The sequence below is a fragment of the Genypterus blacodes genome, unplaced genomic scaffold (assembly GCF_046128005.1).
Source record: "Genypterus blacodes isolate CSIRO-AG114 ecotype Tasmania unplaced genomic scaffold, CSIRO-AGI_Gbla_v1 ptg000057l_1, whole genome shotgun sequence".
NCBI classification, from domain to species: domain Eukaryota; kingdom Metazoa; phylum Chordata; class Actinopteri; order Ophidiiformes; family Ophidiidae; genus Genypterus; species Genypterus blacodes.
Genome location: NW_027466869.1, coordinates 103,224 through 121,441, shown reverse-complemented (window position 1 = coordinate 121,441; position 18,218 = coordinate 103,224). Strand labels below are relative to the sequence as shown.

Below are 18,218 nucleotides of genomic sequence, written 5' to 3'. Positions count from 1 at the left end.
GTGTGATTCGGGAAGAAATCAATGCAAAGTTAGATGTAATGGCTGTGGTATTGATAAAGAGGGGGTGTGTGTGTGTGTGTGTGTGTGTGTGTGTGTGTGTGTGTGTGTGTGTGTGTGTGTGTGTGTGTGTGTGTGTGTGTGTGTGTGTGTGTGTGTGTGTGTGTGTGTGTGTGTGTGTGTGTGTGTGTGTGTGTGTGTGTGTGTGTGTGTTCACAGGAAGGAGTGTATTTGAAGCACTAAAAAGGGAGCTCACAGTTCAACAGGGGGATCTTTGTACACGACTCTGCATAACCGCTCTAAGCTGCAGCGTGTGCACAGGGCCATCTGCACAGAGATGTGTCTATAAGAGTGTTAAGTGTTCAGAATAGTTATTATTCAGGCCCTGGGGTAGAAATCACCAAACCTTGAAATGTTAGTGTGTTTGTGAATTTGGATCCAGCATCTGCGAAGCGCTTTGCTTTTTTCAGCTCTGGTGAGATTTCATAACCGCGTCTATATTTGCTTCGGCGTCAACTGTGCAACTTCTATGCATCTTAATGCCTGTGAAATATGCAGCCACCCACACAAACTGAGTGGGCGCTCCTACAAATGGTTATACGGTAAATGTGCTGCATGTTTCTAGACGTCCCCTTGGAACAGGGGAGGTAAAGCAGAGGCTTGCCCAATATCCTCACAGCAGCCCACTCGCAAGGGAGGGAGGGGGGGGCCATGCAGAGAGAGAGAGAGAGAAAGAGAGAGAGAGAGAGACGGATCCGACCACTATGCAGCATTTCACTTTCTCTCCCCTTTGGACACACATTTCATCCCTTTCAAATCCCAGCAAAACAACTACTTAAAAACAAACTATCTTACATTTTGCGCAGGAATTCTGAACTTTCTTGTAATGCCTGAGGAGATGCTTTGAGTGATTTCAAGTGACTGTTTTGACGGTTTGATCATTTGGGTGACATGTCTCGTGGAATCGAGTCATTAGTGTCTCTAAGTCCATTTTTTCCCATGGATTCACAACTGGGAGGACATTCTGACAACTGCAAGTTCTGGCTCCTTGACCTGGGTAGGTGCCTCGCATGTTGAATTTCTAGGTTCTATTATGGGATTTGATATAGAGGTTGTGTAAAATATTGTAGTTGATTTAAAGCTCACAAAAAGTCAAAAGGTTGTTTTGAAATAATCAAAAAAGTGACCCGATACTGAGTTAAATACAAATTTTGGCACTGTATTTGTACAAGAAATATTGGTATTTTGCATTGTTATTGTTGGCAATGACAATAATTGGGTGAAAACACCTTTACGTGATGAGATATGAAATTGACTGAAATGCCATGAGTTGATTGTTTGTCTGTTTTTATGCTGGGTGACACTTGTGAATAGAAAATAGGCTTAGTAGGAGAGAATGGAATTGTTAGTCTGTGGTCTAACATAGCTGAACACACAAATACATTGGACTATTTTTGCCAGCGGGTGGTCCTCTGCTATATTCCCCTCTGCAACTCCACACCCTCACTAACTATGACCGCTGGTGGCACGCCCTCTCCAGCATTGTCCACATTTCACGGATCAGCTAGCCGAACCCCCTGCAGCTTTCCCACACACCGCAGGAGCACGTCTCCAGCCACACCAATTAATGTTTGTGTGTTTGTATTTCTTCTTCTGGGGAAGATAAGACCACACGAGAGATGCTCCCGTGGTGACACCTCTGGAATCCCTGGCATGCTCCCATAGAGCAGCGCAGCCTTTCTGGATCACTCCAGTTGCACAACAGCCCCTCCTTTCCCTCCTATTCTGAGACAGAAACACACACACAGCGTTGTAAATCTGACATGTTCGTTGCAGCATAATGTGTGCTTGCCTAAATGAGCGCTGACTGAATTATAACAGGATGTCATGAATATGTAGTAGAGAGCATCTGTTGAAATTTGGAAGAGTTGAGTCTTAGCTCAGACATTTGGCACAAAGACATTATATTCTTAAATTATTAAGTCGAAGTTAGAAGACTAGAGGCAAATCTTAGTTTTGGAAGTTTGTCTGTACATGTATGACTGTTTGCATGTGTTACTCTTGCAACAACAGTTTAATGATCTTGTTAAAAACTAAAACAATACTACTATACAATTTTAATAGCATATTTTTGACAAAGGGTTTGATGTGATTGATTAGTTTTAGATTGTTGTAGAGATCAGACATTAGTGAAGTGGTATACAGGTGACACTGACGTAAATGAATCAATTGTTGTCATGTTCCAATCTTTGCCTCAAACATAATCATTGTTAATTGAATAATCATTGTGTTTTGAGGATTGGGAAGGTATAAAATAATAATTTATAACTTTGTTGGGGTCCAGGGATGGAAACGTTGCTTATGAATCTCCTCAAAATTGCGATTGATTATAAACTGGAGGAAATATTTCTTGTAGTATTTAAAAGAAGAGTAGACACCATCATGTCAATCAATGCACATGTCCCTAGTAAAAGATATAAAATCAATGTTTACATTTGAGGAACACTCGGTCTCAAGTCAGCCCTGTACTTTCATCCTATGTGACTCTAATCTTTGTTTCCCATGAGTGAGGGCCAGATGTCTCTGAGGTGTCTCTTCAATGAAAGACACCCTGCAGGGCAAAGACCAAAGGTCATGCCCTGCATGTGATGTGGGTGTGAATATGTGTGTGTGTGTGTGCGCATGTAGTTTTATTTTCCACTGTGGGGGGATATGTCAAGGCTGCTGACCCCATGCTCCTCCCATCTATACCCCTGTTAGGAACAGTTTAATCAGGGTGTTAAAAGAGCACTAAATCCTTATGCAACCATTAGAGCCATGGAACACACATGTGTAGGACAGGTGGTTGATCCTGTGCATGTGTGTGACTTTCAAAAACAATTTCTATGCATGCCACAATTATAACAATTATCCACAAGTTAGTCACACTTACGAATTAATTTCTAAAATCATCAATCAAGTTAATATTATGCTGTGAATGTATATTATGCACAATGTGTCAAGTGCGCACAATGTTCATTCAAACTATCATTTACGTTGTTTAAGAGGCAACGTGATTGATGAGGGCTTAGATTGTACTTATTTACTACACTGCAGCTGTTCTTGATTAACCTAATGTGTTTGCTAGATACACTACAATTGGTGTCATTTGTCTAAAATACTTGTTTAGCCGAACTGCCCTGCAGCATCGCACATAATAGCTGAGACCTTGAGTGTAACGACATGATTACATGAGAGGTTGTGACCCCAGCATGTCCACAGACGACACGGTGTGTTTGGCCTGACTTGTGTGTTAGAGTTTGTGTTAAATGCAGAGCACAGGTCTCCACTTGGGTGTTAATGTATGTAAACAAGACGTATCCTATGCCTTTACTATGCGTTCTCCCTTTGCCAAAGTATGCAAACCTCATAAAGCAGGTTTTGGTAGTCTTTGGAGACACATGAGACTACATGCACGCAAAGGCATTCTGAGCGCTCAAATTTATAGCCTCAAATAGACTCCATGATGGTACCAATGACTAAAAGATTCCAGGGCAGGATCGTAAGGAACAGTCCTGACTGGTTTTCATTTAGAGCTGCAGGGGAGAAGGAGGCAGGTAAAACCACGCAGCTTTCCCAAAATCTACCATTAACAGTGGGATTGCATATAAACATTTTTGCCAACTACAGAGATTATCTACGACAGCCAACTTCTCCACACGTCCCCGCATCCTGGGTGGAATTTATAGACATCTCAAGCAGTTTAAGCTCCATATTTCCCAGGAACAGTACACAGCCTGAATTTCTGTCTGGTATAAATAAATTGCAGGATGAAAACCGGATAAAGGGCTGTGCGCTCTGGGCTGCGTGTTGCTTTCATCCGTGTTATTGTCCGCCTGTGCAAGAATTAAGTAAGGACAGAAAAGAGAATGAAATCATGCACTGCCACCACTGAGATATTCCTAAATGATTCTCCTGGTTTTGCGAGTGCAAGGATAACAAAGCTTTTCTCCTCCGAACGGTCATCAGGGTTTGATCTTTTGCTGCCTGATGCTTGTTATTTTGGGAAGTAGGTTATCTTCCTTTGCATGCGATGTGAGAACATATGCTTCGAATCAGCGGAGTGCAGTAAAAATAAGTCTCCCAGAGTTTTGAATGACTGACACACGCAGACTCGCATGCTTTCGTTCAGCACACACACACACACACACACACTTAACAATGCAGTGCTTTGCAGTGCGTCCATTGAGAGCATTTCCACACCTGCCATTCATGAGAGGAACTCAACCTGTTCACATGGTTTGCTATGTTCAACCCTTAATCTGCACCAGCTGCAGATACACGGATCTCTCATGATTTACTCTGCATTTGAACTGTATAATGTACCCTTAAATACATCATTCAACGTTAAATTCCGGCTCAAGTTGTGAAAGAACTTAAGAGAGGAATGTTATTTTTATTCAATATTACAAGTATCCTCTGGAGCTGCTCAGCTTAAGCAGATGTGATACACACATCTCAATGCAGAGCTGGTGTCGGAGCAGAGTGGAGGTCTCACAGTCAGTTTAGACACATGCAGATGCACTTGTTTTTGCAGTCGGGCCCCTTCTGGAAGTCATTTGCTGTTCTGCAGAATGAGAACATCATCTCCTGAGATGTTTCTGTACCACAAGAGCGTGAATCAGGCCATTTTGAACCTTTGCAATGGATTAATTTAGATGAGATTGATTTCATTCTTAGTGCTTGTGTTAAGAGCTGCTATTATTCAGAGCTCTAAAGAAATCCTACCTTTTGACTGTGACTGAACCTTTTTAGGAGGTGAAAGGTCATACTCAGGGGATGCTTTGAGAGTAAGTTTGGGTCAAGTTGCACATGAAGACAGAGCAAAGAGAAATGCCAAAAGCTTGACCAGTGATGCTTGTACTAATCTGACATTTTAGTAATTGTTTAAATGTCATCATCACTTTCCTCTTTTCTTTTCTGTCCCTCCTGTCTCACCTTTAGACACCCTGTCTGTATCCAGTAATGACACCCTGCAGCCAGGCTCCAGCCAAACCCTGGGACCTCACAGCTCTCCAGGCCCCAAACGTCCTGGAAACACCCTGAGGAAGTGGCTCACCAGCCCTGTGAGACGGCTCAGCTCCGGTAAAGCTGACGGCCACGTCAAGAAGCTCGCTCACAAGCACAAGAAGCACCGTGAGGGCACAAGGAAGAACTTAGATATGATGCCTGGAACACAGAAGGACTCTGACGACAGCGCTGCCACACCTCAGGATGAGACCCTGGAGGAGGTAAGACCAGAGAGCCGCTTATCCTTGAATCTCCCTTGACCACATCCTCTATTCTGTCTCACTCACACTCTCTATCTCTCTTGCTAGCGTATGCGCAATGAGGGCCTGAGCAGTGGCACCCTATCCAAGTCTTCCTCTTCAGGCATGCAGAGCTGCGGAGAGGAGGAAGGAGAGGAGGGGGCTGACGCCGTTCCTCTACCGCCCCCGATGGCCATCCAACAACACAGCCTTCTGCAGCCCGACACCCAGGACGACAAGGTGAGTCCCACGTAATTGTAGGCTTCCAGATAAGTTACGTTTCTCATCTGACTCTTTAATTTTCCACAAATAATACATATAATTACTTGTGAATTTAATCAAAAGAAGGTGTTTAAATATTTAATTCTATTATCCTAAATTTTCTGTTCATTTCAAGACACCTTGGTTCTGTATAATAGTATTTTCTCCACGTGATCTGCATGAGGCAGCTACATAACTTAGCACAGACTTTGTGTTCTTTGTCCTCAGCTCCATGTAGAGCTGCATAAATTTCATTTCATCAGTCACACAGAGCTGACGCCACATAACACTGCTGACTTTGGCACTAATAGTCTTTCTTTTCTTCTCTTTTTTTTCTCGGTTATTTGTTCCTACCTTCAGCATTACGTTGATTTCTGTTCTGCTTCTCTTCTCTCCCAGTTTCCCTATCTCTCCATGTAGAAATGCCTCCGCCGCTTCATTTTTATCCTCCTTTTCTTTTGACCTGTGACTGTTCCTGTTCTCTCTGTGCCTAGTAACTGTCATCCCCTTGCATTTGTGTTCCCTTAATAATGATTATGGTTCAGTTGCTGAAATGAATACTCCAGACTTCAGTTGCTGGTTGTGCACAGGGTGTTCTTTTAAGATTTTCTCCTGCCACTGTGCCTCAAGCTGATGTCTGTTAGAGAGGCAAAGTTTGTGCTGCCGTAGTGCTTGTGTGCGCAGAGCTGCCCAATCCCAGAGCTTGCCCTTGAGCTGAACCCATGTCATAACCCCTGTTTCCCCAACACCAGTCTGTGATTGGTTTTCAACACAGCCCCAGTTCACCCTCTTATTAGGTAGATCACTCCCACCGAGTCCTTATTTGGACATGTGGAATATCGAGGTCCAAACGCATCAATGGTGAGCTTGATCACATACGCAGTACAAGCCCATGACTGTGACATGTTATCAAAGATTGATTTTTTTCATTTTTGCAAAAGACAAGATGAAAACCTATCCAGCAGAAATAAAAATGGGAAAATAAATGATAACAATAGTAATTTTCCTCTCTCTCGCTCTCTCGCTCTCTCTCTCAGTCTGCATCTCGTCTCTCCGCTCGTCCCAGCAGTTCAGAGACGCCCAGTGCCGCTGAACTCGTCAGTGCAATCGAAGAGCTGGTGAAGAGCAAGATGGTGAGACAGAAATCATGCAACAAAATGATCTCACATTCTGTATACATGCACAAAAAACAGGTAGAGATTCACAGAAAGAACCACTGCCTCGCTCTCTCCGTCACACACGCGTGCACTAACAAGTACATTCAAATGTGACGGATCGATGTAGAAGCACACACACTTTTCTTCCGTGTTGTTGACATAGTGAAGTCAGTCATGGCCAACCAGTCATCTGTTAGTATTATGACTCACTGTGCCAGCTGTCTCCTGCCCTAACGAACTGGCATCGCACCCAATGCCCCCAGCACAATTGCCCGCTGACCTACATGCACATAGATGTCAAATGAAGGGACTTGCTGTCGTTATAATAAAGTATATCCATATTACTTTTGATCCAAATGCGTAATACATGTAGTAGTTGTAGTAAGATGTACTGTAGATAAGATGTAACAAAGCTTTCTTCTATCCCACTATCCTCCCTTCCTCTCTGCCAGTCTTTGGAGGATCGCCCCAGTTCTCTGTCAGTGGAGCAGGGCGATAGCAGCTCTCCCTCCCTCAACCCATCTGATAACTCGCTCCTCTCCTCCTCCTCACCAATCGATGAGGTGGAAGAGCGCAAGTCGGGTTTCTTCAAGAGAAGACAGTGAGTTCTAACCACGTGTCTTGTTTGAGATGCCAAAGCTATATGCAGGGTAGCAACAGCAGAGAGAGAGAGTTTGGATTTGACATCTCTGATACAGTAAGTGTGTTACAGCTGCATGATATGAGGATTTTTGTTGTCTATCTTTAGTTATATCCTCCTAGAGCTGGTGGAGACTGAGAGAGACTATGTCAGAGATCTGGGATCAGTGGTGGAGGTAAAACAAATGTTTACATTGTTTTACATGGTACATTGTTTTGTTCTAATCAATACATGTTACACAAATGAGTTCTCTCCTTTTCCCCCTCAGGGCTACATGTGCCGGATGAAAGAGGAAGGAGTTCCGGATGACATGAGGGGAAAAGACAAGATTGTGTTTGGAAACATCCATCAGATCTATGACTGGCACAAAGAGTATGCTGGCAACCTTTTTCAGCACCCAATCCAATCATGTTTTCTGTTATAATTTATTATGTGGGCTTCTTCAGCATGCAAAGTCACATTTCTTACTCGATTTGCTCTGCAGCTTTTTCCTGGCCGAACTGGAGAAATGCCTGGAGGATCCGGATAGGTTGGCTCCCCTGTTTGTCAAGCAGGTGAGAAAGTCATTCACATTTGTTTTCCTGTTACTGAAAACTTCTTTGGCATTATTAATGTGTGCTACAAGTAGAGTAAACTGTACAGCGTTTAATATTCGTTGAAAGTTTCTAGTTTAAAAGAGAGTTAGGAAATGTTATCTGATTCTCATAATTGTGTCTTTCCCACTGCAGGAGCGGAGGCTGCACATGTACATCGTCTACTGCCAGAACAAGCCCAAGTCGGAGCACATTGTGTCGGAGTACATTGATACTTACTTTGAAGTGAGATTCTTAAACATTTCTCAAAGACACTACTTTAGACTCCATATTAATACCATATTCATTCAATCGTTGTGTTGATACATGCATCTATCTGGTTGTTTTATCACTTCCCAGATAAATAATCTTGACTGGAGATTATTATTATTATATCATTCTATTACATAGATTATATACATTTATACAATATATTATACATATATCACATTGTAATGATTATATTATTCTGTTGCTTTTCACTAGGACCTGAAGCAGCGATTAGGCCACAGATTACAGATCACTGACCTGCTAATCAAACCTGTGCAACGTATAATGAAATACCAGCTACTACTGAAGGTAAATCCACGGCGCCTCGCTTCACAACCAGACTTTTTGGGTGCTGGCTGAGGACAAATGCTGCCCGAGCATTGATTTGCGACATTTATGATTAACTTGGCTCTTGGCTCTGTTTTCTAGGATCTTCTCCGGCTTTCCAAGAAGGCCTGCGCGGACACCACCGAGCTGGACGTAAGATGTGCTATCTGTATTAAAGTTTAAGGTTTCTTAATGTATGGATATGTGACATAGCTACTGCTGAAGAACCACTTTTACCACATTTGATAAAAAAGACGTATGATACTTGAAGCTGCTTGTATCACAGTGTGTTTTACTTCTTTTGTGCCATCTTAGAAAGCCGTAGAGGTGATGTGTGTGGTCCCCAAGCGCTGCAATGACATGATGAATGTTGGACGCCTACAAGGCTTTGAGGTAAGGTTGCTTTTTATTCTTTCTCAGAGGTTTATGTGAATCTGTGCTTATGTTATGCCATCTGTTAGAACGGTGCAAAGGTAAACACTTTTAAATGCTTCATAAATACATTTGTAATTTACGATAGCTGCCACTAGATGTCAGTATGTACACATTGTATTGTATACGACTTCACAAGAAGGAGTTTCACCAGTTTATGATTATGTGTGTTTCATTCAAGGCTGGTTACATGAGACTATTATACCCTCTCAGTCTTCCGTCCTGAAGTTCTTCTGATTTGATTTTCTTAGGGCAAGATCGTTGCTCAGGGCAGATTGCTCTGCCAGGACACTTTCATGGTTTCAGATCAGGATGGAGGACTTCTGTCCAGGATGAAGGAGAGGAGAGTGTTCCTCTTTGAGCAGATTGTCATCTTTAGTGAGCCCCTGGACAAAAAGAAGGGCTTCTCTACACCCGGCTACCTCTTCAAGAACAACATTAAGGTGAGCGCTGCTTAAAGACAGAAATACAAAACATGGAAATCCATAACTTCTTCATTGAGAGGTCAATGTCAGACTGCCATGACAAATATAAACACCTCTTCCTCTAATCTCGGCAACTCTTTTCCCATTTTTTCTCTCTCCATCCTTTACCCAGGTGAGCTGGTTGGGACTAGAGGAAAACACTGATGACCCCTGCAAGTTCACATTAACCTCCAGATCTTCCGGGGGTGGCTTGGAGCGGTACACCCTCCATTCAACCAGCCCTGGTGTCAGTCAAGTGTGGGTCCACCAGGTCAGCCAGATACTGGAGAACCAGCGCAATTTCCTCAATGGTAAGACACTGGTTCAAATAGTGTAAAGCACAAAACACAAGATGACCATCATGGATTCATCAAAAATAGTTTGAGGGTCTTTTGGTGGAAATATTTACAACAAAGAAAAGCAGTTTGTTTGTAAGGTTTTGTGAGTGCTTGATTGTTGATATTGCTGCTTGCAATGCTGAAGCTCTCTTTTTTTTAACTTCCTCTTTGTTCTTCCTGTTCTTCTCATCCTCTCCCACAGCTCTAACATCTCCTATAGAGTACCAGAGGAACCATGTGGGTGGCAGTGGGCCAGGTGGTCCACCCAGCGGTAGCAACAGTAATGCTGGAGGTCTGCCAGGAGGCAGCAACTCCAATAATACCTCCAACCTGGGAGGGGGGGGTGGCGGCGGAGGCTCTGGAGGATCAGGAAACAGCTCATCCTCTCTCTGTGGGCCGCGCTCCCGACCCTCCCGAATCCCCCAACCCTCTTCACGGCTCCCCCAGCCAGTCCACCACCACCATCCCCCGGGCCCCGAAGGGCCCGACAGATCAGCAGGTATGTGGTCACCCTGCCACCCTCAGACCCCTCAGCCCCTCGCCCCTAATCCCTTTACTGACAGTACTACAAACGAGGAGCTGTTGGCCTCAGAGGTCCCTAAAATGAGGGTGCTGGATGGTCCTCGTGGAAGTAACAGCAATAATAGTAACAGGCCATCAGGCAGCACAGAGGGCAGTTCTAGACAGGGCCTGGGAGGCTATGAAGAAACCCCCCAGAAGCATCAAACAGCTGCAATACCACAAATGGCTGTGGCTCCTCTGAATTTACCTTTCAAAAGCCCGCGAGTCGGGATGGTTGCTCCCCTGACCTCACCTCAGTCCCCTGGAGGAGAAGGTGGTCAAGGGACGGAGGCCATTGTCCCCAGCAGCCCAGCTCATAAAGGCGGCACTTTCTGGGCTATGGTCCCAGCTGTGCCTCCATCTCCTGCCAGTCGTCCCGGTTCCTTCTCCTACCCCAGTGACAGTGGCGGTGGGGACTCTTTGGGCAGAGGAAGCCACGGGACACCCTCTCATCATCGCCACTCCACCCATAGTAAGGATATAGACCGCATGAGCACCTGCTCCTCCACCAGCGAGCAGTCCATACACTCCACCCAGAGCAACGGGGTAAGAGGTCCAGTCAAGGCCCTGGCTTCAGTGAGGCCTAGTGCTGCTCACTTCTCACTAACCCCTCTTTCATTGACCGGCTGTCAGTCAGTCGCCCGGCCGCTGGCTCTCAGAATGGCTTGTTCATGCGTCTACTTCTGCTGAAACGCTGGAGATTAACAGCTATCTAACATTAGTGCACTAACTTGGCCAAAACAAGTGTGTGTGAGTGATTCTTCTGACTTTTCCACAGAGAACTAACTGTGTGGGTCTGGCTCACAGTGCCTTTTCACTATACAGTACGTTTGCTTCTCCGCTGCAGCTAACAGACACTAACGGTCAACAAATGTTTGTGCAAACGCTAACTTCTCTTTTGCCTTTTCCTCACATTGTCCCCTGGAAATCTTCTCCAGCACTTATCATCAGTTTACGAGGAATTCTGCTCGATCAAAACTGTCATGTTTGAGGAGCTCTCACATTTCCATACCCTCTCTTCTCCTTTTGATCCAGTCACAGTACATTTAGTTGCCAACAGCTGCCATTTTCTTTCACTTCGACCTGCTCTGTCGTCCCTATTTCCTTTTACTTGGTCACTTTCTGTCTTTGAAAAACATGGGAATCCTTATTTCAGCATCTGGGGGATCATAACCACTGTTTCACAACTTCTGGAAAGCTTCTCTCAGTCGTCACCGTAGACATTAACGATTTGCTTTCACCATTATATTCTGTAACAAAAAGCATTTTCGCAGTGCGTCCTCTGCTGCATGAGATCAGACATGAGTGAGATTGTCTGTGTGTTTTACAATCAAATCAAACATTTGATTGGAGTGGAGCTATTGATACACCTATTCAAACTTTACAGACATCATACGTGCTTGCGCATGTCTGTGTTGGTTCACGTGCGTGTGCCTCTTGGTTGTGTGTACGTGGAATTTCAAAATGTGCTCTCGTATTCAATGTAAAGCCTCTCAATCCTCTTCCCTAACAGAGTGAATGCAGTAGCAGCAGCAGTGTGTCCACCATGTTGGTGACCCAGGACTATGTGGCAGTGAAGGAGGACGAGATCAGCGTGGTGCAGGGTGAGGTGGTCCAGATGCTAGCCAGCAACCAGCAGAACATGTTTCTGGTGTACCGGGCATCGAACGAACAATGCCCTGCCGCTGAAGGCTGGATCCCTGGCTATGTGTTAGGACACACCTCAGCCTCCATCACCCCTGATCTCCCCGAAGGAACCATCAAGTAAGGACACATGGCATTCTTTAACTAGCCATGTTCAATCCACATGAAATGATTGGATTACTTCTGTCCGCACATGGCGATTATGAATGTTGTTTGATGGTTTCTCTCTCCTTATTTTTAGAAAATCATTGTCATGGCACACAGCACTCCGAATCCGACGAAAATCTGAGAAGCGGGACAAGGAAGGCAGGAAGATGGAGAACGGCTACCGCAAGTCTCAGGACAGCCTGGCAAACAAAGTCTCTGTCAAGGTACAGAGTGGGAATATCATGTTTATTGATTTAAAAAAATGTCTCTGATCTCTGTAAAGACATCAAATTTTGTGATTGATGTTTCTTTTCATTCTTCTAGCTTCTGAATCCCAACTATATCTACGACGGTAGGTCCGACTTGCTGCTTTAAACCTTAAATGTGTTTTCATTACATCCATCCTTTACCGTCACCCCCTCTCACCTTTGACCTCTACCCTTCTCCTCCAGCCCCCCCAGAGTTTCTCATCCCGGTTAGCGATGTGCTGTGCGAGAGTGGCGACAGCGTTACTCTGAGGTGTAAAGTTTGTGGTCGACCCCGATCCACTGTAACCTGGCGGGGCCCTGACAACAACACTCTGAGCAACAACGGACATTACAGCATCACTTACAGGTAATCACACATGGTTGGTCTTCATGCATCATGGTGGCAGAGAATACATCTATATACCCAACCTACGGTTACAAACCTGCATCCAGCATTGTGCCTCTTGTCTGATGGTTTTCCCTCTTGCCCTGCAGTGAGACCGGAGAAGCAGCCCTTCGCATTCTCAGAGTGACTATAGAAGACGGTGGTGTTTACACGTGTGTGGCTACAAATGTAACAGGTTCAGTCACCTCCTCTGCCAGCCTCAGAGTCTCAGGTGAGACTCCCATCAAGACAAGAACCAAACTGTTTCTATCTATTTAAGTTCATTCCATTTGTGCTTAAATGATGCAAGAAAACATAAAATAGGTGAAAACATGTATTTAAGAATATCGGCTCGAGCTCAAAAACCTACTGACACACTGACCCACTTAGAAGGTTGAACTACACCACACCTACCACAGTTTGAGAACCACTGCTTTAGGTTTACTCTTGAGTTAACTTGATCCTGGCTGAGCACAGTTTCGCTTTTCCAGGAGCCCCTGATGATGACGGTGAAGTCCTCTGGAAGAGCAGCTTTGAGTCCTATTACACAGAGATCACTGAGCTGGGAAGGTAACAACTGACTGCAGTATTATTTCACTTTGCTGATGCTTGTAACACCTCGGAAATACTCTGATCCTGACTGATCTGTACCAAAATAACAACACCATTTGGAAATGCTGCACACATACAGTATATATAATTATGCAAAAGAAAATCCAGCTCAGGGATGAGGAATGTATTGATCTTAACTCTTATCTCTTACCCCCCTTTGTGGTCTTCAGGGGCCGTTTCTCAGTGGCTAAGCGGTGTGACCAGAGAGGCAGTAAGAGGACAGTAGCGGCCAAACACGTCAACAAGAAGCTGCTGCGCCGAGAACAGGTCCTGAAGGAGATCAGACTCCTGCAGACTCTGGATCATCCCAACCTGGTCAAGCTGCTGGACACGTATGAGACGACCAACAGCTACGTACTCATACTGGAGATGTAAGCACAGTAGACATTTCCATTAGTCCTGTTTGGTGCTGCCACACATACTAACATCCTAAAATGGCTGCTGTTGGGTTCAGGGCGGATCAAGGGCGTTTCCTGGACTATATAGTGAGCTGGGGTAACCTGACTGAGGAGAAGGTGGCGCTGTACCTCAGAGATATTCTTGAAGCTCTCCACTACCTGCACGGCTGGAGGATAGCACACCTCGACCTCAAGGTAAACACACGTTCTCAAATGAACCCACTGAGGTCAGAAAATAAGAAATTGCAGTGGTCACCTGCTCCATCTTCTCAAACTGAACCATCAAGTACATTTTGCTGGGTTTCTTCCTCTGATGGTTGAAAATTGCTTCTCTTCCTCCTCCATGTCCTCCAGCCTGAGAACATCTTGGTGGAGCATGCGTCTTGCCAGCCCGTGGTGAAGCTGACAGACTTTGGTGAAGCAGTACATCTGAACCATCCCTCCTCCTACGTCCATCCTCTGGTCGGGAGTCCGGAGTTCTCTGCTCCTGAGCTGGTCCTGGGTCAGCCTGCCTCACTGACGTCTGACCTCTGGAGCTTAGGTCTGTGACGAAACATCAAGATTTGTAATTTGGGTGCAACATTATAAGGATTGTGTGCAGGGAGGTTCATTGCTTGTTTATTGACTTGTTTATGATCTGAATGATTGAAAGGAGTGGTGACGTACGTCATACTAAGCGGCGCCTCTCCCTTCCTGGACGAGAGTTTGGAGGAGACGTGTCTGAACATCTGTCGCCTGGACTTCAGCTTCCCTGAAGACTACTTCCAGGGTGTGAGTCCAGCTGCCAGAGACTTTGTCTGCGTGCTGCTCCAGGGCGAGCCTGAGCGACGGCCCCCGGCAGCATCCTGCCTGCAGGAGCCCTGGCTCCAACCGCGAGGGGTAACGAACCGAGACACTGGACCCGCCTCCCTAAATCACACACAGCCGCCATCTCAGAATCATCACATCACACATCTGGACACCTCCAGACTCATCTCCTTCATCGAAAGACGAAAGCACCAGAACGACGTACGCCCCATCGGTGCCATTAAGTCCTTCCTCCACAGCCGCCTGCTCAACCACATCTGACCCACATGTTGCCAGGTAGCTCGAGCGAGACCTTAGATTACCTAACTGGAATGTTTATTTAAGGGTTAATCCACGTTCTTCTCCATCCTGGTTGGGATGTTACTGGACGTCAAACATGACAGCAGCAGCTTGTCCTGTCACTGTTTGTGGTTCAGAATGAATTCCTGCACTGTTGGCCCCACTACAGTACGGATGAGAATGAGCTCTGCCTCTGTTCAGTTTGGTTTCATTGAGCCGTGTTAAATACAAAACCGACTGAGAGGAGCACCAGCACCAGCGTTTGACCAATGATCTCTTCCTCTTCACTCACCCACAACGTCCTACTGCTGCTGAATGACTGAGCTCTGCTGATATTCCCTTTGACTCCTCCCCTCTCCCCCTCCCCCCTCCCAAACCTTGGCATATTGTCAGTATGCTTGCACAATAAGATAATTGTTTGAGGTTTCAAACAACGACTTAGCAGGGAGAAATGCAAGCTTTCTCAACAGACCAGCGTGAGCGAGTCTTGCGTTTTGTACAGTGTTAAACGGAGAAACTAGAACAATACTGTATAATAAAAAAGGAGAAATTCAGGTTGCTTTCGGTCGAACACAAGAAAATGTTTGGGTCTTTTGTAACGAGAGATTACTTTTTGTAAATGAATCCATGTACAGTGAGGAAACAGAGAATTGTCTTTATTCATACCTTTTGGAAAACAAAGGTTAGTTAGTTTAATAGAAGGAAAATGAGATAAATGAGAGACATGAACAAAGTGACGCCCATCAGCAGGGTGCACTTTTTCTAGAACAAGATAAGACCAAAATCACGTTTTCCAGCAACACGTAGTTCTATTGAGTGCAATAGTTTGCTTATGTTTATGCCCCCTTCAGTTTGAAAGGTGATACCGTTTCATTTAGCGACACTAAGAAGAACTAAATTAGGTAGAGGGGAAAAAAAGCTATTGGGGGCGGGGAAGCTCCTAAATTTCTTTAGTGCATCCGCCTTACTTTGTAAATAAAGTATTCTTGCCTTTCACGTTTTCATTTTGAAGATTTTGTCTCTTAACAAACGAATGCTTTCATTTGCTGAGTATTAGTGAAGCCGATCAGTTCCCTGTGGACCTTTTTAAGCAGCTGGATATTCACTTCAAACAAACTGCTTCTAGAAATGCACTCATATTTTGCATCAATTCCCTCGTGCAATGTTGCAGCTTTAACGTTTATGCAACTATTTATGAAGACTTGTGTTGTAGCCGTATTCTTAAAAAGGCATGTACGTACCCGGTACTGCGATAGGTGTCTGTAATTGTGTTAACTTTTATGTATTAAGTTCAGTATTAATATCTGCAAACCCCTAAACAAGAAGAGGGTTTCAGAAATAATGTATAAAAAAATGTGTATCTATAAAATATAGGCACTTATACTTTATTTTTGCCATTGTTCTATTTTTATTTTCCATAACAATACCAAAGTTCACGGCTTTGTTTTTCCCGCAAAATTATGTTTTTTATGATTTCTCATGTTAAGTTATAGAAGACCACACTTGAAGCCGGACATGCGAGTGTTTACAGGTTCAGGTTGGCTTTATTTATTCTTACTGTAATAAGAGATTGTCGGTTTATTGCTGAAAATAAGTAACATAATAACTTTGTCCTTTTTTTCAAGCGTTGCACAAAGTGGCTTGCTGTGTGAGTTTGTTTTGGCTTTTGTAGATAGATTCACGGTGTATGTTGGTAGATTTTTTTTAGCATCTCAGTTTGACTTTGCGAGGCCGACACACTCACCGTGGACGCTATGCTTTTTCTGCGGCCTGACGCACATTTCAGACACACACACCACTAACACGTGTCTGAGCTCTTTTCCACTTTAAGTTAAGGCATTAATGAATATTTCTTGAATAAGTGCCAGTTGAGTGAGTCTGTCTTACACGGCGGGTGAAAGTAAAAACCTGCTCTGTTGCTTATTTGATCTGAAGTTTGATTGTTACCGTCGGATAATCTGAAGTCGGTGTGTTAAGTTCGATGAATCCTGTTGGTCTGTGTAGTCCGAGTCTCTCGTTTCATGTCATTTTTATTTATTGATGTGGCTCTAGGTTTCCCAAAATCATCTTATTAACCGGTTTATCAAATTGAGCGATATAACCTCAGTAATAGAATGCATGCTGGGAAACCTCCATGATGTAAAGTTGTACAGACAGGGTCAGGCAAGGTGCCTATGCCCAGGATGTAAACCTTATAATTGTCATATTTTATACATGATACACATAGTACAAGACTGCAGCAATGTCATTTTGAATGTCTTATTATGACTTATTTTTACTTTTGCATGTATATTTCTTTGTACAGAAATTGTGTTTACATGTTACTATGTGTTGTAAATATTTTATTTTGTCTTCTGTTATTTTGCCATTAAACGTACAAGGAACAACCGGGTCCCTCTGAACTTTTGTAAAGTTCCACGCATGTTACTCTGCCATAGAATTCAGTTTATCTTGCTGGTGCTTATCTTTCCTAGAATGCATCGAGTAGAAGGCAGGGGGAGGCCCATCATTAATAATCATATTCAACCTGAGAAAAGTCAAAACCTTCACATTGGCTTTAATGTCGTCTCATATCAAGTTTGGGGAATCCCTTGATTTGCAGCAAAGAATCAAATTGAAAGAGCATGAAAAGACTAAGGAGCAGACAGTAATACCAAGTTGATCTTTTTACTCTGATGAAGATCAGGATCCATGATAACCTAGAAAACAGACCAACAGGGGATGTTACTGATCTTATCATCATGCTGCCGTGCTGCTGCTGCTGTGCACGAGTCTGTAGTAGTGTTGTGTCAGTGCACCAGAGTACACACTTTCCCAGCATCCTAACCAACATCTAAAAAAACAAGTCACTTCACTTCTGAAAGAGGAACAGAGAAGTTACTAAGAATGCCTCACAAAAAAAACATTTTGCATGTTGGCTATATCTCCTGTAGATTTCTTGAAATCTGAAAAATGACAAGTGGTAAAAACATATTGCAAACTAAAATTACATAAACTTAATTTGACAATTGACATTTTCATAGTGTGAGTGGGTTAGGGTTAGGGTTAGTGCTGTGCTGCTTGTTTGTGAGGATGTGTGAATTGAACACATCTTCTTATCAGCTGTAAATTCACAGTTCTTTTCTTAGAATGAGAGCGCTTGTATGCATGCAACCACAGAGATCACGTGTATCTGTGAAATTCAACATAGAAAAATCTCACAGAGGAGCTGTGACACACTCAAAGCATTTATGTCATTCTAACAGTTTATGTTAAGATCCACGTTGCAAGTATTTACTACCACAAAGCTGCATAGTGCTTAATGATTTCTTTACTCCTATTTGAAATTAGTCACAAAGGCTTGATGACTGTACATCCATCAGACTCAAATCAGTCTCTCTTCATATACACT

General features: G+C 43.9%; 1 protein-coding gene across 3 annotated transcripts in view; it reads left to right on the top strand.

The window, feature by feature from the left end:
• triob (trio Rho guanine nucleotide exchange factor b) overlaps positions 1-17,206 on the top strand; it is an 87,936-nt gene extending 70,730 nt beyond the window's left edge. For all 3 annotated transcript variants that reach the window (XM_076152692.1, XM_076152690.1, XM_076152691.1), the window contains 24 exons: positions 4,981-5,267; positions 5,355-5,525; positions 6,584-6,679; positions 7,156-7,304; positions 7,452-7,518; positions 7,612-7,715; positions 7,828-7,897; positions 8,072-8,161; positions 8,402-8,494; positions 8,615-8,665; positions 8,828-8,905; positions 9,196-9,387; positions 9,542-9,719; positions 9,949-10,853; positions 11,821-12,071; positions 12,193-12,322; positions 12,423-12,450; positions 12,551-12,713; positions 12,842-12,963; positions 13,223-13,301; positions 13,514-13,714; positions 13,798-13,936; positions 14,096-14,282; positions 14,394-17,206. In XM_076152692.1, the coding sequence (XP_076008807.1) occupies positions 4,981-5,267; positions 5,355-5,525; positions 6,584-6,679; positions 7,156-7,304; positions 7,452-7,518; positions 7,612-7,715; positions 7,828-7,897; positions 8,072-8,161; positions 8,402-8,494; positions 8,615-8,665; positions 8,828-8,905; positions 9,196-9,387; positions 9,542-9,719; positions 9,949-10,853; positions 11,821-12,071; positions 12,193-12,322; positions 12,423-12,450; positions 12,551-12,713; positions 12,842-12,963; positions 13,223-13,301; positions 13,514-13,714; positions 13,798-13,936; positions 14,096-14,282; positions 14,394-14,809 (4,247 nt within the window). In that variant the 3' untranslated portion in view covers positions 14,810-17,206. The remainder of the gene's footprint in view (positions 1-4,980; positions 5,268-5,354; positions 5,526-6,583; positions 6,680-7,155; positions 7,305-7,451; positions 7,519-7,611; positions 7,716-7,827; positions 7,898-8,071; positions 8,162-8,401; positions 8,495-8,614; positions 8,666-8,827; positions 8,906-9,195; positions 9,388-9,541; positions 9,720-9,948; positions 10,854-11,820; positions 12,072-12,192; positions 12,323-12,422; positions 12,451-12,550; positions 12,714-12,841; positions 12,964-13,222; positions 13,302-13,513; positions 13,715-13,797; positions 13,937-14,095; positions 14,283-14,393) is intronic.
• The last annotated feature ends 1,012 nt before the right edge of the window (positions 17,207-18,218 follow it).